This window comes from Eriocheir sinensis, chromosome 11, assembly GCF_024679095.1.
Source record: "Eriocheir sinensis breed Jianghai 21 chromosome 11, ASM2467909v1, whole genome shotgun sequence".
NCBI lineage: Eukaryota > Metazoa > Arthropoda > Malacostraca > Decapoda > Varunidae > Eriocheir > Eriocheir sinensis.
In genome coordinates this window covers 18,017,505-18,042,171 of record NC_066519.1, presented here as the reverse complement: position 1 = coordinate 18,042,171, position 24,667 = coordinate 18,017,505, and the positions used below count along the sequence as shown (strand labels likewise).

The window sequence follows — 24,667 nt, the reverse complement described above, 5'->3', positions numbered from 1 at the left end:
TGGAAAATACTTTGGCACATGGATATTACTGTAAAAAAGAAAAATGGCCGACAGTCCCGGGAGGAAGACGCTAATGTAAACAATGGAGTCTGCGCCACGTTGGTTGGTCACTGTTGTGTAATTCTTTCTTTAGTGTCGAATTCCATGTGGACGCGGCGACCCAGTGACTGTAGCGGCCAGGACTGGTAAGTAGACACCCGCAGCTTTATTTGTGTGTGTGGTTTGAGGTGTGAAGGAAGGTAGAGGGGGAGGGAGAGCATAAAACTGTATCGTGTGGCTGCTCTTGAAACCCGATTCGGTGCTTCGGGACAGGGATCGGTACAGGCGGGGTCTCCACATCTTAACGTTAAATTTGGCCAAGAGTCTTTTCGGCCGGTACTATAAGACACTTTTGCTTCTCACATCAGCTATTTCTAAAGGTCAAAGAGGGGATCAAATGAGTTCTAATGAGTGTTCTTTCCGGTTCATGGTACAGAAGGGTCAAACTACCACCAGGGCCATAAAACTATCCCTGGAAATGCCCCAAACACCTCCGAAAGTATGCTCAGATAGTACTATAATCAAATACATTTCTCTCTCTCTCTCTCTCTCTCTCTCTCTCTCTCTCTCTCTCTTGTCAAATATGTGAACTTGGGCGACAAAATCTTTAGTAATACGACCCTTTATATTGTAGTCCATTTTTCGGGGTAATATTGCCATGGGAGGGGATTTAGTTAAGATTCGTTTTAGTACCGTGCCAGTATTTCATTACCTACCTTATGAAACATCACTAGCTCGTCATATATCTTTTCTACAAACGTTCAACAATCATGGAAACGCTTTGAAGATCCAATTCAAGGACTATATATGGTTGAAAATAGGGGATAATTTTCACGAAAGCGTAGCCTCCTCTCGTCTCCACACAAATATTGGTACTTGTGGAGATTGACTTCGCGCCTTCAAAATATGATATTACGCCTCCATATTATAGTTAAGGGACTAAATACATGTCCCTCAAGCATAATATGAAGGCGCAAGTACTTGGAAGTAAAGAAAAAGGCCTAATCCCCTTTCCCTAACGATCTTGGGGGACTCGTGGGAAATCGGGTTTTTGGGTGGGGGAGCATATTTAAACTACTCCAACCGAACTCTACATAACCTAACCTCTAACGGGGGAGCTTGCCATGGGAGGGGATTTTGTTTTTTTGGGTCTCCATACATCCCTCTTGGACAGGCTCTTCGTCTCATCACCTCCCCTCCTCTTACTGACAGTCTCCTACCTCTCAAATTCCGCTGCGTTGTTGCCCCTCTGTCTTCTATCGATATTTTGATGGTAACTGCTCTTCAAAATTTGCTAAATACATGCCCCCCCCCTTACATGGACACAGTCTATACCTGAAGTGAAGAATTTAAAATACAGTGTCACAAAGAAGAAATTTAAGCATTGAGTTAAGTCTGCAAAAATGGAGTACAAGTGTGTAGCTCAGTTTTATCTTACCACAGCTGTTATTATCGTTGTTTCTCGTTCTGGGAGGTTTTAAGGTTATGTTGAAGAATCACGCAGCTACATTGAGACGTTCTGATTCAGGTTAACTAGGATAGCAGGCAATGGCCAAATCTGAACCCATTAACTATGGACAGCAGAAGTATTTGAAGAGTAGCTCCCCCCAAAATTAATGGTCTATATATGGTCACTGCCAACCAATTAATGTATGAATACAATTTTAATCAATAAGTAAACAATTAATTTATGAATACAATTTTAATCAATAAGTAAACAATTAATTTATAAATACAATTTTAATCAGTAAGCAAACAATGAATATATGAAGACAATTTTAATCAGTTAGCAGACAATTAATGTATGAATACAATTTTAATCAATAAGTAAACAATTAATTTTTGAATACAATTTTAATTACCAAGCAAACAATGGATATATGAATTCAATTTTAACCAGTAAGCAAACAATGAATAGTATATGAATACAATCTTAATTAGCCTATATTGAGCAATTAATATTTTAGTCATTATCTACAATACAAACAGACTCTGAAAATAAAAGCAATTACTGTACACAGTTTTTTCACACACACACACACACACACACTCACAACCCCCCCTTAAAAAAAAAAAAGATATGCTCCTCCTTATCCCAGACTTTTCATAGATAGGTTGATGAGAAGATTGAAGATGAACAGAGGTTAGAGATGATTGAAGTGTGACACAGTGAACAATGTGAATATTATGCATTATCAAATAGCAGCAAGTCAGGCACTGTCGCTCCTCCTCTCGGCACCTGTAAACTCCGGGAAGCGTTCTGTTAGTAAGGTGTTCAGGTAGATTGATTAGTCCTTAAATGTCAATGCATCTTAAGGGAAAATAGTATTAGCCATCATTTATTAGATTCTCATTACTCTTGTCATTTAACCCGGTAGCTGCGGGGATCATGTTTCTTAATGGTCCCTCTAAGGGAGAAAAATGAGAAAAAATCATCACTCACACAAACCATTTCATAATGTATATCAACACATTGGTGATCAGTTTATGCATCATCTATTTTTGGGGGGTTTATATCATGGCAAAAATTTGGCCCGTCGCTGCTATACGGTAAAGACACAAATTTGGCCCGTCGCTGCTATACGGTAAAGACACAAATTTGGCCCATCGCTGCTATACGGTAAAGACACAAATTTGGCCCGTCGCTGCTATACGGTAAAGACACAAATTTGGCCCGTCGCTGCTATACGGTAAAGACATGCCAAGTATACGGTAAAGACACAAATTTGGCTCGCTGCTATCTGATGAAGACACAAATTTGGCCCGTCGCTGCTATACGGTAAAGACAAATTTGGCTGTTATACGGTAAAGACACAAATTTGGCACTTATCTGCTATATGGTAAAGACACAAATTTGGCCCGTCGCTGCTATACGGTAAAGACACAAATTTGGCTCGTCGCTGCTATATGGTAAAGACACAAATTTGGCTCGTCGCTGCTATATGGTAAAGACACAAATTTGGCCCGTCGCTGCTATACGGTAAAGACACAAATTTGGCCCGTCGCTGCTATACGGTAAAGACACAAATTTGGCTCGTCGCTGCTATACGGTAAAGACACAAATTTGGCTCGTCGCTGCTTCCGGGTTAATAGTTTCTCAATACTCATGCAAGTCAGACATATGAAGACTTACTACAGATTTTTCTTTCATAATTAAGGTGATAAAATTAGAAAATATTAATTAGTTCTGAAGCATCTACCTTATGCGCATCAAGGAAAAAACTATTATCTTTCATTCAGTAGATTCTTATTTCTCTCATACAAGTCAGACCTGCTACAAATTTTTCTTTTATAACTGAAGCGATAAGCTGGAAAAAATGATTAGTCCTGAAATATCTTACTTTTGCACATCATGGAAAGAAAAAAGTGTTTGCCATTATTTAACAGACATGTGAGAACCTACTAGTACATATTTTTCTTTTATAACTGAAGCGATAAGCTGGAAAAAATGATTGGTCCTGAAACACCTTACTTTTGCACATCAGGGAAAGAAAAAAGTGTTTGCCATTATTTAACAGACATGTGAGAACCTACTAGTACATATTTTTCTTTTATAATGGAAGTGATAAGCTGGAAAAAAATAATTATATTCTTGACACATCTAACATATGCACATAAAAAAAAAAAAAAAAAAAAGTGTTTGTCATAATTTAATATATTTTCATTACTTATGCAAAGGAAACATATGAAGACCTACTACAGATATTTCCTTCATAATTTGAGTGATAAATTGGGAGTAATTTATATAAAAAGACCCAAGGGGAGGCCATTTAGCTGATGATGTGATGAAATTTAGAAGTTTACGGAATGTTTAAATATAAATGGGAAACGGAAGGCAATGGAATGATACAGGGTGATAATGATGATGATGGTGAACTGTGGTGGAACTCGAATAGACTTACCTCTCCTGTAAAGAAGTCGTTAACCTGGTAGCAGCGACAGGCTAAATTTGTGGCTTTACCATGTAGCAGCGACGGGCCAAATTTGTGGCTTTATCGTGTAGCAGTGATGGGCCAAATTTGTGGCTTTATTGTGTAGCAGCGACGGGCCAAATTTGTGGCTTTATCGTGTAGCAGTAATGGGCCAAATTTGTGGCTTTATTGTGTAGCAGCGACGGGCCAAATTTGTGGCTTTACCATGTAGCAGCGACGGGCCAAATTTGTGGCTTTATCCTGTAGCAGCGACGGGCCAAATTTGTGGCTTTATCGTGTAGCAGTGATGGGCCAAATTTGTGGCTTTATCGTGTAGCAGCGACGGGCCAAATTTGTGGCTTTATCGTGTAGCAGTGATGGGCCAAATTTGTGGCTTTACCATGTAGCAGCGATGGGCCAAATTTGTGGCTTTATCGTGTTGCAGCGACGGGCCAAATTTGTGCCATGATATAAACCCCCCCAAAAAAAGATGATGCATAAACTGATCACAAATGCTTTGATACATGTTATGAAATGATTTGTGTGAGTGATGATTTTTTCTCATTTTTCTCGCTTAGAGGGACCATTAAGAAACATGATCCCCGCTGCTACTGGGTTAAGGTTACATAAGGTTCATCGTATATTTGGAACTGCATCAAATTTGGGGATTCCTATATCATAAAGCACTATATAATATTTTCCTGAGGTCACGTCATTACTCAACCTAAAGCAAAAGTTAATACTCACCTTTTAACTCATTAGGTATTGTTTGTGTCCCCCTTTTATTCAGGGGACTCTTCATCCATATCATTTTTTTTTTTTTTCCCTTGACGCCCTTACATGGATCCCAATAATAAAAGTAATAATAATAATAATCTATCCACAGCTATGCCAGGTCAGACGATACTCACCAACACACTCCGGCAGTTCCGTTAGGGTCCAATTTCCCTCGATGCAAGTAGTGTTTAGCGTCTTGTTGCCGTCCAGGAAGTGGGTGTCGCAGATGTATGTGGCCACAGCCCCCCACACCTCAGCCCCTGCGTATATCCACTCCATGTCCGCTGCTGGGTCTGGTGGGGGTCCGGAGCACCCTGGAAGGGAGGGGTAGTGGGAGGAGTGTGAAAGATTGGTTTGGTTTAGGTTGGAGGAGGGAAAGGAGAAAGGAGGGAAGGTTAGGTGTTAGAGGATCAGAAGGATAGTACAGTCACCCTCAAAACGTTGACCCCCACAAAAAAAAGTCAGATGAGTTACAAAAAATGAAAAAGAGTAAAAAGATAGAAGGAAGGTAAAAATTCATATACAACAGCCAGGGTAATAAAAAAAAACTAACAAAATGCCGACCCCCGCAAAAAAAAGAGTAAGTTGAGTTAGCCAAATTTGTGCCATGATATAAACCCCCCAAAATAGATGATGCATAAACTGATTACAAATGCTTTGATATATATTATGAGATGGTTTGTGTGAGTGATGATTTTTAAAATTTTTCTCACTTAGAGTAACTATTAAGAAACATAATCCCTGCTGCTACCAGGTTAAATAGAAAAGAAACTCACAAAACAATGATCTAACAAACAGAGAACAAGATGAGTTATATTAACAATCAAAATATAAAGGGAAGGGGTAGAAATTTAATACAATCTATAGCCAGACTAATGAAACAGAAAAGAACGACAAGACAAGTTATAAAAAGACACTCAAAATATAGAGATGGTAAAAGTTCATATAGAACAACCAGACTAATATACACACGTAGGAGGCACTCGAAGTCCGGGTCCGCCAGCACCCAGTGTGTCCCGTTGAAGTGGGCGGTGGTGGTGTTGGTGCCGGTGGGGGACAGTCTGTTGGGGGGGCACCGATACCACACCTCGTCCCCCTCCCAGTAGTGTGGGGGCTCCGGGCCGACCAGTTCACTCTCAGGGGGAAGGGGCGGTGGGTCAACGGCCACTGAAAAATTGTTAATGAAGTGAATAGTGAGGACATAGTGAAGGGAATGGTGGGGAAGTTAGTGAAGGGAATAGTGAGGAAGTTAAGGAAGGGAATAGTGGGGAAGTTAGTGAAGGGAATAGTGGAATGAAGGGAATAAAGGGAAAGTTAGTTAAGAGAATAGTGGAGAAATTAGTGAAATGAGTAGTGGGAAAGTTAGTGAAGGGAATAGTGGGGAAGTTAGTTAAGAGAATAGTGGAGAAATTAGTGAAATGAGTAGTGGGAAAGTTAGTGAAGGGAATAGTGGAATGAAGGGGAAGTTAGTTAAGAGAATAGTGGAGAAATTAGTGAAATGAGTAGTGGTAAAGTTAGTGAAGGGAATAGTGGGGAAGTTAGTTAAGAGAATAGTGGAGAAATTAGTGGATAATGAGGAAATTAACATGTCATTATATACTCAATTAAGAATCAGGCTTTCCCCAACCCTGACTCGAGTGAATTAAACTCTCTAAAACGTAATAATGTAAATAGTACCCCACTAAACTCGACCCAGTGAAAATAGTGAAGAAATAGGTTGACATTTGTTATGGAGGGAGTGCTTAATGCTAATCTTTGGAAGGTAACAGCCGATCCCCCATTTATTGTAATCTAGCCTCCTTAATTAAGTAGTAAATTAGCCCTCCTAAATGATAACCAAGCCCCCTTAAGCACAGAAAACGCAAACATCGATCACTAATTTAATTTCAAACCATGTCAAATTTGCTTATAGTCTACCCTAACATATTCCATTTTCTCTAACCACTCTTTTCATGGGCGACTCACGTAATCTGCAGCGGAGGAGGTTGGGGTCCTCGAAGTAGCTGTCAGAGTCGCAGGTGGTGATGATGGTGGTAGTGTTAGTGGTGTTGGTGATGGTGGTGGTGGTAGTGGTGTTGGAGATGCATGGGTCAGCGTCCACGAAGGTCCAATTGAGGGTGATGGGGTCGCAGGCGGTGGTGATGGAGGTGTTGAGGTTGGCGAAGAGATAAGGGTCTTTGCATGTCAACTCCACCTGCAGAAGGGAAAGGGGAAGTGGAGGAGTGGAGAGGAGAAATAAGAGGAGAGGAAGAGGAGGATGTGAAAATTGGGAAGGAAAAGGAAGATAGTTGTGGTGGGAGGAAGAAGAGGATGTGGAGAAGAAAGGAAAATGTGGAAGGGAGGAAGATGAAGATGTTAAGATGATAAATAAGAGGAGGGAAAGTAGAGGAAGATGTGGAAAAGAAAAGGAATGAAGAAGAGGGCATGTGGAGCGAAAAGAGAGAAGAAGGGAGAAGAGTAGGATGTGGATAAGATTATAAGAAACAAGAGGAGGAGGAGAAAAAAAATGAAAAAGGAAAAAGATATGTGGAAGGGAGGAAAGGAGGAGAAATTAGATAAGAAATAAAAGAAGGAACATGCTTAACTATTTCGTGTTGTTTTGTGCGCTACTTCATAAAACAGGGATAATGACGGTCAGAGAGAGAGAGAGAGAGAGAGAGAGAGAGAGTACCCACTGAAGTACTGGTGAATCTCGTCCTTCCGTCCCACGTGGAGTTCCCGGGTCCTTGCGGGGTTGGCGGGTCCTTCCAACACACTATGGAGACGTGAAAACCTTGTAAACGGAAACGGATAACCAGGGAACAGATAGTCTACAGGGTTATAAAAAGGGTCCATGCCGTAGCTATTTAATTTATTCGTCAGGCTTCCATGAGTTACCTGGGCGTCCCCTTGGTCTCAGGGTTGTCTCGTACGTATAAACAACCCTATGAGCTGAATCGACGTCCGGGAAGCGCGCCACGTACCCATACATATAGAGGCGGTGGTGGCACTAACATATAAGGAATTTTCTCAGTACTTTTGTGTTTGGTGTGGGGAGGGGGCTTTTAGGGCCGCTTTCACCGTCGTTTTGTTTGTGTTGATCGTTACCAATGGCGGAGATCGTCGCTATAGAATTTCCACTTAAAACTGGCCGATGGGGTAGTGGCGGCTGTGGGGTTAGCCTAGCCCCGCACCTTACCACACACTCTCAACACCTCTCGCTTCCTCTTCAGCCACCACTACCCAATAGCCCAGTTTCATGTGGAAAATTATAGCGTCGATCGGCGCCATTGGTAACGATCAAAACAAACAAAACGACTGTGAAAGCGGCCCTAAAACTTGCTGTGTTATACTGTGGAACTGGCCTCAAGTTTGTGGGTCATATTCTGAAGCATTTCGGCGCCCAAGCTCACATATATTTGACAAGATTTTCGTAGTATGAGTTTTGGGTATTTCCATGAGTAGTTTTATGACCCTAGTGGTAGTGTGATAAAGTTTCTGCACCATGAACTTAAATAAACACTCATGGGGACGCGTTTAACCCCCTTTTTGCCCTTAAGAAATGATTTGAGGTTAGCGAACTTAGTCTGCACGCACCTGGTAAGCACGCGAAGGCCGGGTCGTCCAGGGTCCACTGCACGCCGTTGAAGTGGGCGGTGGTGGTGTTGGTGCCGGTGGGGGAGAGCTTGTCGGGGGGGCAGTAGTACCGCGCCTCGTCCCCCTCCCAGTAGTTAGGGGGTGCCGTGCCCTTCATCTCGCTGCCGGGGGGGTGGGGCGGGGGCTCGGGGGCCACTGAAAAAAAGAAAAGAAAAGGAAAACAAGGAAATAATACATCGGTTTATAATTTTGTACTTGGACATTTTCATTTTCTTTATTTTTTTTACACTATCTGGTTACATATTAGTCTTTGCCGCGTGAAGAGGAAGAAAAAGCTTGAATGGAAAGCAGAGAATTAATCGATCGTTTCAGAAATCATGTTTAGCGATATTATGATTTTTTTTTTTTTTACATTCTGGTTTCGTGTTAGGGCAATATTCTCAAGCATTTCGTCTACCAAGCACCCATTTTTTTTACATTGATAAGGGTTAGGGTTATTTCCAGGGGTAGTTTTATAACCCTGGTGGTGGTAGTTTGACCCTTCTCTACCATGGACTTGAAAAAAACACTCATGAAAACCCGATTAAACACCTTTTCGGCCTTTGGAAGCAGAAGAGGAGGAGGATATGCGAAAGAAAAGGAAATCAGAGGAATATTCATGCGAGGAGGAAGAGGAGAACATGGAAAAGCTACATCATTCATAGTTAGCCTTAAAATAGTTCTTGTTTTCTAGAGGCACAAGTTTAATGGGGGACTCACGTATTCTGCAGAGGAGGTCGTCGGGGCTCACGTGGGTCCAGGTGATAGTTTCGTTCTGGCACGTGATGTTGATGGAGGTGTTGAGGCTGGTGAAGAGGTACGGGTCGCTGCATGTCAACTCCACCTGTAGGAAGAGAGGAGGAGGAGGGGGAGGATAGATAAAAATAGGAAGTGGAAGAAGGGGAAAACAGTTTAGCGAAGAAATAGAATAATATAGGGAGGGGAAAGGTTGGAAGAGGAAAACGAAAGAAGGGGGAGGAGGAAGGAAGAGGAAAACGTTGTAGAGGAAGGGGAAAACAGTTTAGAGAAGAAATAGAATAATATTGGGAGACAGAAAAAAAAGAGGGAAAAGTTGAAAGAGGAAAGCGAAATGAGGGGGAGGAGGAAGGAAAAGGAAAACGTTGTAGAGAAAGGGGAAAACAGTAGAGAAGAAATAGCATAATAAAGGGAGACATAAAAAAAAGAGGGAAAGGTTGAAAGAGGAAAACGAAAGGAGGAGGTGGAGGAAGGAAGAGGAGAACGTTGTAGAGGAGAAAAAGGAGAACATTGGGGGACAGACAGATGGGAGAAAGGTTATCGAAAGTGGAAGAGGAGGAGGAGGAGGAGCATAAACGAAAATAGGTTGCAGAGGAAAAGGAAAACAGTAGAAAAGAAACATGCAGTGAAATAAAAAAATAGAGAAAATAGGGGAAGGTTATATAAGTGGAGGTGAACGAAAGGAGGAGGAGGAGGAGGAGGAGGAGAATAAACTTACATTAGTCTTTTGAGAGAGGGATTTTTAATTAGTGAAGATCATGTTGCGAGCTATTACATTACTATTTACTAATACGTATTTAATATCCTAAAACTAAACATTATTTGATTGTTTTGTTAATAGTTATACAGAGAGAGAGAGAGAGAGAGAGAGAGAGAGAGAGAGAGAGAGAGAGAGAGAGAGAGAGAGAGAGAGACGTTACCTGAGTGAAGACAATTCGCGTCCAGCCGTCCCAGGAGGAGTTGCCACGGGGGGGAGGCGCCGGGGGGTCCGCGAGGCACACTGGGGGAGGAGGAAGAGGAGGAGGAGGAGGAGGAGGAGAAGGAGGAGGAGAAGCAATAGGAGATTTTAGCGCTTTTTTCTTTAATCTTGTTCCTTGTATTCCAGTTTTTTATTTTTTTTTCAGATCTAACTTATTTTATTTCCTTTATTTTTTAATCTTGGAGTAATTTTTTTTTGAGGCACGAGTGAGTGTGATTCAAACCCTTCAACACACTTTTTTGTATACATGGTCCTTTTTATTTATTTTACTCTTAAACTTCTTCCTTTGCTGATAATAGAATCGAAATTAAGTTAGGCATGAACAGGTAGATATATAGATAGCTAAATAGACAAAGACATATAGAGAGGTAGATAGATACATAACTGGTAGATCGATATATATATGTAGATAGCAAAAGGGAGGGAAGTGTTGAAAGGTAGCAGGAAAAGAGTATTAGAAAAAAAAAGTAATGAAGTTTTAAGAGAACACACTTGGTAGGCACTCGAAGTCGGGGTCCGCCAGCACCCAGTGTGTCCCGTTGAAAAGGGCGGTGGTGGTGTTGGTGCCGGTGGGGGACAGCGTGTTGAGGGGGCACCGGTACCCCACTTCGTCCCCCTCCCAGTAATGCGGGGGGGGCTGACCCTCCATCACACTACCGCGGGGGAGGGGGGGCGGGTCTGTTGCCACTGGGGAGAGAAAGGAGTGAAAATGTCGAATTCGGTTATGTCAATCTCCTTTCGTATCTTCTACATGTCTCTGTCTCATTATTTACTACCTTATATCTTTCTCCCACATCCCCTTTTAATGATGAAAAAGCGCATTACCGTATTCAAACTCCCTTCTGATCTTCCTCCGGCATATGACCACAGATGTTGCGCCGACTAAACGAAACTTTCCAACATTCTGATCTTCCTTAACCCTTCATTCCTCTCTTGCACCCCTTTATCTCACTCCTGAACCTACCTCGTCTGCAGATAAGGGGATCGAGGTCCACGTGGGTCCAATCTCCGTCCTCCTTACACTCCACTGTTATTGTGGCCGTTAAGTCTGGTAGTACACGATCATCTGAACACGACAACTCCACCTGAAGAGATAGATAGATAGATAGATAGATAGCAAAAGGAAGAGTGAGGGGTGGTGATAGATAACAGGAAAAAGAGTATCTAGTAAAAAGAAATGATAAAATGTGGTCTAACTTCATGAATACAGATAGACAGACAGATAAGTGGATAGATATATAGGTAGATAGACAGATAAGATTGATATTAAGAGAGAAGAAAGGCAATGCTGATAGATGACAAAAAAAATATTAACAAAGAAGAAATAAAATGGGTCTAAATTCATGTTATGCTTGCTAATTGCTTTGAAAATACCTCTTATTTAGTTTCCTTTACCTGTTGATTGCGTTTTCATTCCTGCTAATCGTTTTTACCTGTTAATTCTGTTGTTACTAATTATTTACATTGCCATACCTGTTAATTAAGTTGAAATACCTCTTAACTACGCTTCCCTACCTTTTAATTGCTTAACTATACCTGCTAATCGTGTTCTAATTATCTTACACTTCTCTACATCCTAATCACTTTGAAATACCTCTTAACTACACTTCCCTACCTTTTAATTGCTTAACTATACCTGCTAATCGTGTTCTAATCATCTTACTTACACTTCTCTACATCCTAATCACTTTGAAATACCTCTTAACTACACTTCCCTACCTTTTATTTGCTTAACTATACCTGCTAATTGTGTTCTTATTATATTACACTTCTCTACATCCTAATCACTTTGAAATACCTCTTAACTACACTTATCTACCTCTTGATTCCTTTACATTCCCTGCTAATCGTCTTGCTATCATCTCATTTGCATACCTCATAATTACCTAGTCACGCTTCCATACCTGTTGCGTTTACCTGATAGTTCCCGTGTCCCCTTAATTGACTCTCTACCTGTGTTCCCGCGGTCCTGGTGGTTTCGTCCCAGGAGCTGTTGACAGGTGCGGCCCAGTTTGGGATTCTTGCAGGGCTTGACGGCGGGTCGGCGAGGCACACTGAAACACAGGTCGATAGATAGGTTGGGGGTGGTTAGGTAGGTAGGGGGGTGGTTAGGTAAGTAGGGGGGTGGTTAGGTAGGTAGGGGGGTGGTTAGGTAATGGGACAGGTGGATAGGGGAAGGATTGGTAATGGGACTGGTGGATAGGGGAAGGGTTGGTAATGGGACTGGTGGATAGGGGAAGGGTTGGTAATGGGACTGGTTGATAGGGGAAGGATTGGTAATGGGACAGGTGGATAAGGGAAGGATTGGTAATGTGACTGGTGGTTAGGGGAAGGCTTGGTGATGGGACTGGTGGATAGGGGAAGGCTTGGTAATGGGACTGGTGGATAGGGAAGGTTTGGGAAGGGGACTGGTGGATAGGGGAAGGGTTGGTAATGGGACTGGTGGATAGGGGAAGGATTGGTAATGGGACTGGTGGATAGGGGAAGGATTGGTAATGGGACTGGTGGATAGGGGAAGGGTTGGTAATGGGATTGCTGAATCTGGGAAGATTTGGTAATGGGACTGGTGGATAGGGGAAGGATTGGTAATGGGACTGGTGGATAGGGGAAGGGTTGGTAATGGGACTAGTGGATAGGGGAAGGGTTGGTAATGGGACTGGTGGATAGGGGAAGGGTTGGTAATGGGACTAGTGGATAGGGGAGGGATTGGTAATGGGACTGGTGGATAGGGTAAGGGTTGGTAATGGGACTGGTGGATAGGGGAAGGATTGGTAATGGGACTGGTGGATAGGGGAAGGGTTGGTAATGGGACTGGTGGATAGGGGAAGGGTTGGTAATGGGACTGGTGGATAGGGGAAGGATTGGTAATGGGACTGGTGGATAGGGGAAGGGTTGGTAATGGGACTGGTGGATAGGGAAAGGGTTGGTAATGGGACTGGTGGAGAGCGGAAGGATTGGTAATGGGACAGGTGAATAGAGGAAGGATTGGTAATGGGACTGGTGGATAGGGGAAGGATTGGTAATGGGACTGGTGGATAGGGGAAAGGTTGGTAATGGGACAGGTGGATAGGGGAAGGATTGGTAATGGGACTGGTGGATAGGGGAAGGTGTGGTAATGGGACTGGTGGATAGGGGAAGGATTGGTAATGGGACAGGTGGATACGGGAAGGATTGGTAATGGGACTGGTGGATAGGGGAAGGGTTGGTAATGGGACTGGTGGATAGTGTAAGGATAGGTATTGGGACTGGTGGATAGTGGAAGGATTGGTAATGGGACTGGTGGATAGGGGAAGGGTTGGTAATGGGACTGGTGGATAGGGGAAGGGTTGGTAATGGGACTGGTGGATAGGGGAAGGATTGGTAATGGGACTGGTGGATAGGGGAAGGGTTGGTAATGGGACTGGTGGATAGGGGAAGGATTAGTAATGGGACTGGTTGATAGGGAAGGGTTAGTAATGGGACTGGTGGATAGGGAAGGGTTGGTAATGGGACTGGTGGATAGGGAAGGATTGGTAATGGGACTGATGTATAGGTGAAGGATTGGTAATGGGACTGGTGGATAGGGGAAGGATTGGTAATGGGACTGGTGGATAGGGGAAGGATTGGTAATGGGACTGATGGATAGGGGAAGGATTGGTAACGGGACTGGTGGATAGGGAAAGGGTTATTAATGGGACTGGTGGATAGGGAAAGGATTGATAAAGGGACTGGTGGATAAAGGATGATTGTTAATGGGACTGGTGGATAGGGGAAGGGTTGGTAATGGGACTGGTGGATAGGGGAAGGATTGGTAATGGGACTGGTGGATAGGGGAAGGATTGGTAATGGGACTGGTGGATAAGGGAAGGACTGGTAATGGGACAGGTGGATAGGGGAAGGATTGGTAATGGGACTGGTGGATAGGGAAGGATTGGTAATGGGACTGGTGGATAGGGGGAAGGATTGGTAATGGGACTGGTGGATAGGGGAAGGATTGGTAATGGGACTGGTGGATAGGGAAGGTTGGTAATGGGACTGGTGGATAGGGAAGGGTTGGTAATGGGACTGGTGGATAGGGAAGGATTGGTAATGGGACTGGTGGATAGGGGAAGGATTGGTAATGGGACTGGTGGATAGTGGAAGGATTGGTAATGGGACAGGTGGATAGGGGAAGAATTGGTAATGGGACTGGTGGATAGGGGAAGGGTTGGTAATGGGACTGGTGGATAGGGGAATGATTGGTAATGGGACTGGTAGATAGGGGAAGGGTTGGTAATGGGACTGGTGGATAGGGGAAGGATTGGTAATGGGACTGGTGGATAGGGGAAGGATTGGTAATGGGACTGGTGGATAGGGGAAGGGTTGGTAATGGGACAGGTTGATAGGGGAAGGATTGGTAATGGGACTGGTGGATAGGGAAGGTTGGTAATGGGACTGGTGGATAGGGGAAGGTTGGTAATGGGACTGGTGGATAGGGAAGGATTGGTAATGGGACTGGTGGATAGGGGAAGGATTGGTAATGGGACAGGTGGATAGTTGAAGGATTGGTAATGGGACTCGTGGATAGGGGAAGGTTGGTAATGGGACTGGTGGATAGGGAAGGATTGGTAATGGGACTGGTGGATAGGGAAAGGATTGGTAATGGGACTGGTGGATAGGGGAAGGATTGGTAATGGGACTGGTGGATAGAGGAAGGATTGGTAATAAGACTGGTGGATAGGGGAAGGGTTGGTAATGGGACTGGTGGATAGGGGAAGGATTGGTAATGGGACTGGTGGATAAGGGAAGGATTAGTAATGGGAATGGTGGATAGAGGAGGGCTTGGTAATGGGACTGGTGGATAGGAGAAAGGTTAGTAATGGGACTGGTGGATAGGGGAAGGATTGGTAATGGGACAGGTGCATAGGGGATGGGTTGGTAATGGGACTGGTGGATAGGGAAGGATTGGTAATGGACAGGTGGATAGGGAAGGATTGGTAATGGGACTGGTGGATAGGGAAGGGTTGGTAATGGGACTGGTGGATAGGGAAGGATTGGTAATGGGACTGGTGGATAGGGAAGGATTGGTAATGGGACTGGTGTATAGTGGAAGGTTTGGTAATGGGACTGGTGGATAGGGGAAGGTTTGGTAATGGGACTGGTGGATAGGGGAAGGATTGGTAATGGGACTGGTGGATAGGGAAGGGGTTGGTAATGGGACTGGTGGATAGAGGAAGGATTGGTAATGGGACTGGTGGATAGGGGAAGGGTTAGTAATGGGACTGGTGGATAGGGGAAGGGTTGGTAATGGGACTGGTGGATAGGGTAAGGATTGGTAATGGGACTGATGGATAGGGGAAGGATTGGTAATGGGACTGGTGGATAGGGAAGGATTGGTAATGGGACTGGTGGATAGGGGAAGGTTGGTAATGGGACTGGTGGATAGGGAAGGATTGGTAATGGGACTGGTGGATAGGGAAGGATTGGTAATGGGACTGGTGGATAGGGGAAGGGTTGGTAATGGGACTGGTGGATACGGGAAGGATTGGTAATGGGACAGGTGGATAGGGGAAAGATTGGTAATGGGACTGGTGGATAGGGGAAGGGTTGGTAATGGGACTGGTGGATAGGGGAAGGGTTGGTAATGGGACTGGTGGATAGGGGAAGGATTGGTAATGGGACTAGTGGATAGAGGAAGGATTGGTAATTGGACTGGTGGATAGGGAAGGGTTGGTAATGGGACTGGTGGATAGGGAAGGATTGGTAATGGGACTGGTGGATAGGGCAAGGGTTGGTAATGGGACTGGTGGATAGGGGAAGGGTTGGTAATGGGACAGGTGGATAGCGGAAGGATTGGTAATGGGACTGGTTGATAGGGAAGGATTGGTAATGGGACTGGTGGATAGGGGAAGGGTAATGGGACTGGTGGATAGGGGAAGGATTGGTAATGGGACAGGTGGATAGAGGAAGGATTGGTAATGGGACTGGTGGATAGGGGAAGGATTGGTAATGGGACTGGTGGATAGGAGAAGGATTGGTAATGGGACAGGTGGATAGGGGAAGGATTGGTAATGGGACTGGTGGATAGGGGAAGGGTTGGTAATGGGACTGGTGGATAGGGGAAGGATTGGTAATTTGACAGGTGGATAGGGGAAGGATTGGTAATGGGACTGGTGAATAGGGGAAGGGTTGGTAATGGGACTGGTGGATAGGGGAAGGGTTGGTAATGGGACTGGTGGATAAGGGAAGGATTGGTAATGGGACTGGTGGATAGGGGAAGGGTTGGTAATGGGACTGGTTGATAGGGGACGGGTTGGTAATGGGACTGGTGGATAGCGGAAGGATTGGTAATGGGACTGGTGGATAGGGGAAGGGTTGGTAATGGGACTGGTGGATAAAGGAAGGATTGGTAATGGGACTGGTGGATAGGGGAAGGGGGGTTAGTAATGGGACTGGTGGATAGGGGAAGGGTTGGTAATGGGACTGGTGGATAGGGGAAGGATTGGTAATGGGACTGATGGATAGGGGAAGGATTGGTAATGGTACTGGTTGATAGGGGAAGGGTTGGTAATGGGACTGGTGGATAGGGGAAGGGTTGGTAATGGGACTGGTGGATAGGGGAAGGATTGGTAATGGGATTGGTGGATAGCGGAAGGATTGGTAATGGGACTGGTGGATAGGGGAAGGGTTGGTAATGGGACTGGTGGATAGGGGAAGGGTTGGTAATGGGACTGGTGGATAGGGGAACGATTGGTCATGGGACTAGTGGATAGGGGAAGGATTGGTAATAGGACTGGTGGATAGGGGAAGGGTTGGTAATGGGACTGGTGGATAGGGGAAGGGTTGGTAATGGGACTGGTGGATAGGGGAAGGCTTGGTAATGGGACTGGTGGATAGGGGAAGGATTGGTAATGGGACTGGTGGATAGGGGAAGGATTGGTAATGGGACAGGTGGATAGGGGAAGAATTGGTAATGGGACTGGTGGATAGGGGAAGGGTTGGTAATGGGACTGGTGGATAGGGGAATGATTGGTAATGTGACTGGTTGATAGGGGAAGGGTTGGTATTGGGACTGGTGTATAGGGGAAGGATTGGTAATGGGACTGGTGGATAGGGGAAGGGTTGGTAATGGGACTGGTGGATAGGGGAAGGGTTGGTAATGGGACTGGTGGATAGGGAAAGGATTGGTAATGGGACTGGTGGATAGTGGAAGGATTGGTAATGGGACAGGTGGATAGGGGAAGGATTGGTAATGGGACTGGTGGATAGGGGAAGGATTGGTAATGGGACTGGTGGATAGGGGAAGGGTTGGTAATGGGACAGGTTGATAGGGGAAGGATTGGTAATGGGACTGGTGGATAGGGGAAGGATTGGTAATGGGACTGGTGGATAGAGGAAAGATTGGTAATGGGACTGGTGGATAGGGGATTGGTAATGGACTGGTGGATAGGAAGGATTGGTAATGGGACTGGTGGATGGGAAGGATTGGTAATAAGACTGGTGGATAGGGAAGTGGTAATGGGACTGGTGGATAGGTGAAGGATTGGTAATGGGACTGGTGGATAGGGGAAGGATTGGTAATGGGACTGGTGGATAGGGGAAGGATTGGTAATGGGACTGGTGGATAGGGGAAGGGTTGGTAATGGGACAGGTGAATAGGGGAAGGATTGGTAATGGGACTGGTGGATAGGGAAGGTTGGTAATGGGACTGGTGGATAGGGAAGGGTTGGTAATGGGACTGGTGGATAGGGGAAGGTTGGTAATGGGACAGGTGGATAGGGAAGGATTGGTAATGGGACAGGTGAATAGGGAAGGATTGGTAATGGGACAGGTGGATAGGGGAAGGGTTGGTAATGGGACAGGTGGATAAGGGAAGGATTGGTAATGGGACTGGTGAATAAGGGAAGGATTGGTAATGGGACTGGTGGATAGGGGAAGGATTGGTAATGGGACTGGTGGATAGGGAAGGCTGGTAATGGGACAGGTGGATAGGGAAGGATTGGTAATGGGACTGGTGGATAGGGAAGGGTTGGTAATGGGACTGGTGGATAGGGAACGGTTGGTAATGGGACTGGTGGATAGGGAAGGGTTGGTAATGGGACTGGTGGATAGGGAAGGTTGGTAATGGGACTGGTGGATAGGGAAGGTTGGTAATGGGACTGGTGGATAGGGGAAGGGTTGGTAATGGGACTGGTGGATAGTGGAAGGATTGATAATGTGACTGGTGTATAGGGGAAGGGTTGGTAAAGGAACTGGTGGATAGGGAAGGCTTGGTAATTAGACTGGTGGATAGGGGAAGGGTTGGTAATGGGACTGGTGCATAGGTCAAGGATTGTTAATGGGACTGGTGGATAAGGGAAGGCTTGGTAATGGGACTGGTGGATAGGGGAAGGATTGGTAATGGGACTGGTGGATAGGGAAGGGTTGGTAATGGGACTGGTGGATAGGGAAGGCTGGTAATGGGACTGGTGGATAGGGAAGGATTGGTAATGGGACTGGTGGATAGGGGAAGGATGGTAATGGGACTGGTGGATAGGGAAGGTTGGTAATGGGACTGGTGGATAGGGAAGGATTGGTAATGGGATTGGTGGATAGGGGAAGGATTTGTAATGGGACTGATGGATAGGGAAAGGATTGGTAATGGGACAGGTGGATAGGGGAAGGATTGGTAATGGGACTGGTGGATAAGGGAAGGATTGGTAATGGGACTGGAGGATAAGGGAAGGATTGGTAATGGGACTGGTGGATAGGGGAAGGCTTGGTAATGGGACTGGTGGATAGGGGAAGGATTGGTAATGGGACTGGTGGAGAGGGAAGGATTGGTAATGGGACTGGTGGATAGGGAAGGATTGGTAATGGGACTGGATAGGGAAGGGTTGGTAATGGGACTGGTGGATAGGGAAGGATTGGTAATGGGACTGGTGGATAGGGAAGGGACTGGTGGATAGGGGAAGGGGTAATGGGACTGGTGGATAGGGGAAGGGTTGGTAATGGGACTGGTGGATAGGGAAGGTTTGGTAATGGGACTGTTGGATAGGGGAAGGATTGGTACTGGGACTGGTGGATAGGGGAAGGATTGGTAATGGGACTGGTGGATTGGGGAAGGATTGGTAATGGGACTGGTGGATAGGGGAAGGGTTGGTAATGGGACTGGTGGATAGGGAAGGATTGGTAATGGGACTGGTGGATAGGGAAGGGTTGGTAATGGGACTGGTGGATAGGGAAGGATTGGTAATGGGACTGGTGGATAGGGAAGGATTGGTAATGGGACTGGTGGATAGGGAAGGGTTGGTAATGGGACTGGTGGATAGGGGAAGGATTGGTAATGGGACCAGTGGATAGGGGAAGGTTGGTAATGGGACTGGTGGATAGGGAAGGTTGGTAATGGGACTGGTGGATAGGGGAAGGATTGGTAATGGGACTGGTGGATAGGGAAGGGTTGGTAATGGGACTGGTGGATGGGGAAGGATTGGTAATGGGACTGGTGGATGGGGAAGGGTTGGTAATGGGACTGGTGGATAGGGAAGGATTGGTAATGGGACTGGTGGATAGGGAAGGATTGGTAATGGGACTGGTGGATAGGGAAGGATTGGTAATGGGACTGGTGGATAGGGAAGGATTGGTAATGGGACTGGTGGATAGAAGGTTGGTAATGGGACTGGTGGATAGGGGAAGGATTGGTAATGGGACTGGTGGATGGGGAAGGATTGGTAATGGGACTGGTGGATAGGGAAGGGATTGGTAATGGGACTGGTGGATAGGGAAGGATTGGTAATGGGACTGGTGGATAGGGGAAGGATTGGTAATGGGACTGGTGATAGGGAAGGCTGGTAATGGGACTGGTGGATAGGGAAGGATTGGTAATGGACTGGTGGATAGGGAAGGATTGGTAATGGGACTGGTGGATAGGGAAGGATTGGTAATGGGACTGGTGGATAGGGAAGGGTTGGTAATGGGACCAATGGGACTGGTGGATAGGGAAGGGTTGGTAATGGGACTGGTGGATAGGGAAGGCTGGTAATGGGACTGGTGGATAGGGAAGGAGTTGGTAATGGGACTGGTGGATAGGGAAGGATTGGTAATGGGACTGGTGGATGGGGAAGGATTGGTAATGGGACTGGTGGATAGGGAAGGATTGGTAATGGGACTGGTGGATAGGGAAGGGGTTGGTAATGGGACTGGTGGATAGGGAAGGATTGGTAATGGGACTGGTGGATAGGGAAGGATTGGTAATGGGACTGGTGGATGGGGAAGGGTTGGTAATGGGACTGGTGGATAGGGAAGGTTGGTAATGGGACTGGTGGATAGGGGAAGGATTGGTAATGGGACTGGTGGATAGGGAAGGATTGGTAATGGGACTGGTGGATAGGGGAAGGATTGGTAATGGGACTGGTGGATAGGGGAAGGTTGGTAATGGACTGGTGGACAGGGGAAGGACGGTAATGGGACTGGTGGATAGGGAAGGATTGGTAATGGGACTGGTGGATAGGGAAGGTTGGTAATGGGACTGGTGGATAGGGAAGGGTTGGTAATGGGACTGGTGGATAGGGAAGGATTGGTAATGGGACTGGTGGATAGGGAAGGATTGGTAATGGGACTGGTGGATAGAAGGATTGGTAATGGGACTGGTGGATAGGGAAGGGTTGGTAATGGGACTGGTGGATAGGGAAGGGTTGGTAATGGGACTGGTGGATAGGGAAGGATTGGTAATGACTGGTGGATAGGGAAGGATTGGTACGGGACTGGTGTGGTAATGGGACTGGTGGATAGGGAAGGGTTGGTAATGGGACTGGTGGATAGGGAAGGATTGGTAATGGGACTAGTGGATAGGGTGGGACTGGTGGATAGGGAAGGATTGGTAATGGGACTGGTGGATAGGGAAGGGTTGGTAATGGGACTGGTGGATGGGAAGGATTGGTAATGGGACTGGTGGATAGGGAAGGGTTGGTAATGGGACTGGATAGGGAAGGGTTGGTAATGGGACTGGTGGATAGGGAAGGATTGGTAATGGGACTGGTGGATAGGGAAGGATTGGAATGGGACTGGTGGATAGGGAAGGGTTGGTAATGGGACTGGTGGATAGGGGAAGGTTGGTAATGGGACTGGTGATAGGGAAGGATTGGTAATGGGACTGGTGGATAGGGGAAGGATTGGTAATGGGACTGGTGGATAGGGGAAGGATTGGTAATGGGACTGGTGGATAGGGGAAGGATTGGTAATGGGACAGGTGGATAGGGGAAGGATTGGTAATGGGACTGGTGGATTGGGAAGGTTGGTAATGGGACTGGTGGATAGGGAAGGATTGGTAATGGGACTGGTGGATAGGGAAGGATTGGTAATGGGACTGGTGGATAGGGAAGGATTGGTAATGGGACTGGTGGATAGGGAAGGATTGGTAATGGACTGGTGGATAGGGAAGGATTGGTAATGGGACTGGTGGATAGGAAGGTTGGTAATGGGACTGGTGGATAGAATGGGACTGGTGGATAGGATTGGTAATGGGACTGGTGATAGAAGGATTGGTAATGGGACTGGTGGATAGGGAAGGATTGGTAATGGGACTGGTGGATAGGGGTTGGTAATGGGACTGGTGGATAGGGAAGGATTGGTAATGGGACTGGTGGATAGGGAAGGATTGGTAATGGGACTGGTGGATAGGGAAGGATTGGTAATGGGACTGGTGGATAGGGAAGGATTGGTAATGGGACTGGTGGATAGTGGAAGGGTTGGTAATGGGACAGGTGGATAGGGGAAGGAATGGTAATGGGACAGGATAGGGAAGGGTTGGTAATGGGACTGGTGGATAGGGAAGGGTTGGTAATGGGACTGGTGGATAGGGGAAGGATTGGTAATGGACTGGTGGATAGGGAAGGATTGGTAATGGGACTGGTGGATAGGGAAGGTTGGTAATGGGACTGGTGGATAGGGGAAGGGTTGGTAATGGACTGGTGGATAGGGAAAGGATTGGTAATGGGACTGGTGGATAGGAAGGATTGGTAATGGGACTGGTGGATAGGGAAGGATTGGTAATGGGACTGGTGGATAGGGGAAGGATTGGTAATGGGACTGGTGGATAGGGGACGGGTTGGTAATGGGACTGGTGGATAGGGGAAGGATTGGTAATGGGACTGGTGGATAGGGGAAGATTGGTAATGGGACTGGTGGATAGGAAGGATTGGTAATGGGACTGGTGGATAGGGGAAGGTTAGTAATGGGACAGGTGGATAGGGAAGGGTTGGTAATGGGACTGGTGGATAGGGTTGGTAATGGGACTGGTGGATAGGGAAGTGGTAATGACTGGTGGATAGGGAAGGGTTGGTAATGGGACTGGTGGATAGGGAAGGGTTGGTAATGGGACAGGTGGATAGGGAAGGATTGGTAATGGGACTGGTGGATAGAGGGAAGGGTTGGTAATGGGACAGGTGGATAGGGAAGGCTTGGTAATGGGACGGGTGGATAGGGGAAGGGTTGGTAATGGGACTGGTGGATAGGGGAAGGATTGGTAATGGGACTGGTGGATAGGGGAAGGATTGGTAATGGGACTGGTGGATAGGGAAGGATTGGTAATGGGACTGGTGGATAGGGAAGGATTGGTAATGGGACTGGTGGATAGGGAAGGTTGGTAATGGGACTGGTGGATAGGGAAGGATTGGTAATGGGACTGGTGGATAGGGAAGGATTGGTAATGGGACTGGTGGATAGGGAAGGGTAATGGGACTGGTGGAAGGATTGGTAATGGGACTGGTGGATAGGGAAGGGTTGGTAATGGGACAGGTGGATAGGGAAGGTTGGTAATGGGACTGGTGGATAGGGAAGGATTGGTAATGGGACTGGTGGATGGGGAAGGATTGAATGGGACTGGTGGATAGGGGAAGGGTTGGTAATGGACTGGTGGATAGGGAAGGATTGGTAATGGGACAGGTGGATAGGGAAGGATTGGTAATGGGACTGGTGGATAGGGGAAGGTTGGTAATGGGACTGGTGGATAGGGGATTGGTACGGGACTGGTGGATAGGGGAAGGATTGGTAATGGACTGGTGGATAGGGAAGGTTGGTAATGGGACTGGTGGATAGGGAAGGATTGGTAATGGGACTGGTGGATAGGGAAGGGTTGGTAATGGGACTGGTGGATAGGGAAGGATTGGTAATGGGACTGGTGGATAGGGGAAGGTTGGTAATGGGACTGGTGGATAGGAAGGATTGGTAATGGGACTGGTGGATAGGGGAAGGATTGGTAATGGGACTGGTGGATAGGGAAGGATTGGTAATGGACTGGTGGATAGGGGAAGGATTGGTAATGGGACTGGTGGATAGGGAAGGATTGGTAATGGGACTGGTGGATAGGGAAGGATTGGTAATGGGACTGGTGGATAGGGAAGGATTGGTAATGGGACTGGTGGATAGGGAAGGATTGTAATGGGACTGGTGGATAGGGAAGGATTGTGGGACTGGTGGATAGGGGAAGGGTTGGTAATGGGACTGGTGGATAGGGAAGGATTGGTAATGGGACTGGTGGATAGGGAAGGATTGGTAATGGGACTGGTGGATAGGGAAGGTTGGTAATGGGACTGGTGGATAGGGGAAGGGGTTGGTAATGGGACTGGTGGATAGGGAAGGATTGGTAATGGGACTGGTGGATAGGGAAGGATTGGTAATGGGACTGGTGGATAGGGAAGGATTGGTAATGGGACTGGTGGATAGGGAAGGATTGGTAATGGGACTGGTGGATAGGGGAAGGATTGGTAATGGGACTGGTGGATAGGGAAGGATTGGTAATGGGACTGGTGGATAGGGAAGGGTTGGTAATGGGACTGGTGGATAGGGAAGGATTGGTAATGGGACTGGTGGATGGGGAAGGATTGGTAATGGGACTGGTGGATAGGGAAGGGTTGGTAATGGGACTGGTGGATAGGGAAGGATTGGTAATGGGACTGGTGGATAGGGAAGGGTTGGTAATGGGACTGGTGGATAGGGGAAGGATTGGTAATGGGACTGGTGGATAGGGAAGGATTGGTAATGGGACTGGTGGATAGGAAGGGTTGGTAATGGCACAATGACTGGTGGATAGGGAAGGGTTGGTAATGGGACTGGTGGATGGGGAAGGATTGGTAATGGGACTGGTGGATAGGGAAGGATTGGTAATGGGACTGGTGGATAGGGAAGGATTGGTAATGGACTGGTGGATAGGGAAGGATTGGTAATGGGACTGGTGGATAGGGAAGGGTTGGTAATGGGACTGGTGGATAGGGAAGGATTGGTAATGGGACTGGTGGATAGGGAAGGATTGGTAATGGGACTGGTGGATAGGGGAAGGTTGGTAATGGGACTGGTGGATGGGGAAGGATTGGTAATGGGACTGGTGGATAGGGAAGGATTGGTACGGGACTGGTGGATAGGGAAGGATTGGTAATGGGACTGGTGGATAGGGAAGGATTGGTAATGGGACTGGTGGATAGGGAAGGATTGGTAATGGGACTGGTGGATAGGGAAGGTTGGTAATGGGACTGGTGGATAGGGGAAGGATTGGTAATGGACTGGTGGATAGGGAAGATTAGTAATGGGACTGGTGGATGGGGAAGGATTGGTAATGGGACTGGTGGATAGGGAAGGATTGGTAATGGACTGGTGGATA

The 24,667-nt window shown here is 46.5% G+C and overlaps 1 protein-coding gene across 1 annotated transcript in view; it reads right to left on the bottom strand.

Moving 5' to 3' along the window:
- Window positions 1-4,515: 4,515 nt before the first annotated feature.
- The window catches only part of LOC126996968 (uncharacterized), a 43,538-nt gene continuing 23,386 nt past the window's right edge, over window positions 4,516-24,667 (bottom strand). Inside the window, exons 13-22 of the mRNA XM_050857932.1 lie at window positions 12,031-12,131; window positions 11,042-11,162; window positions 10,570-10,764; window positions 10,019-10,098; window positions 9,063-9,186; window positions 8,304-8,498; window positions 7,403-7,482; window positions 6,693-6,921; window positions 5,700-5,894; window positions 4,516-5,041 (exon numbers count right to left, since the gene is read on the bottom strand). Coding sequence (XP_050713889.1) covers window positions 4,827-5,041; window positions 5,700-5,894; window positions 6,693-6,921; window positions 7,403-7,482; window positions 8,304-8,498; window positions 9,063-9,186; window positions 10,019-10,098; window positions 10,570-10,764; window positions 11,042-11,162; window positions 12,031-12,131 — 1,535 coding nt within the window. The 3' untranslated portion in view covers window positions 4,516-4,826. The remainder of the gene's footprint in view (window positions 5,042-5,699; window positions 5,895-6,692; window positions 6,922-7,402; window positions 7,483-8,303; window positions 8,499-9,062; window positions 9,187-10,018; window positions 10,099-10,569; window positions 10,765-11,041; window positions 11,163-12,030; window positions 12,132-24,667) is intronic.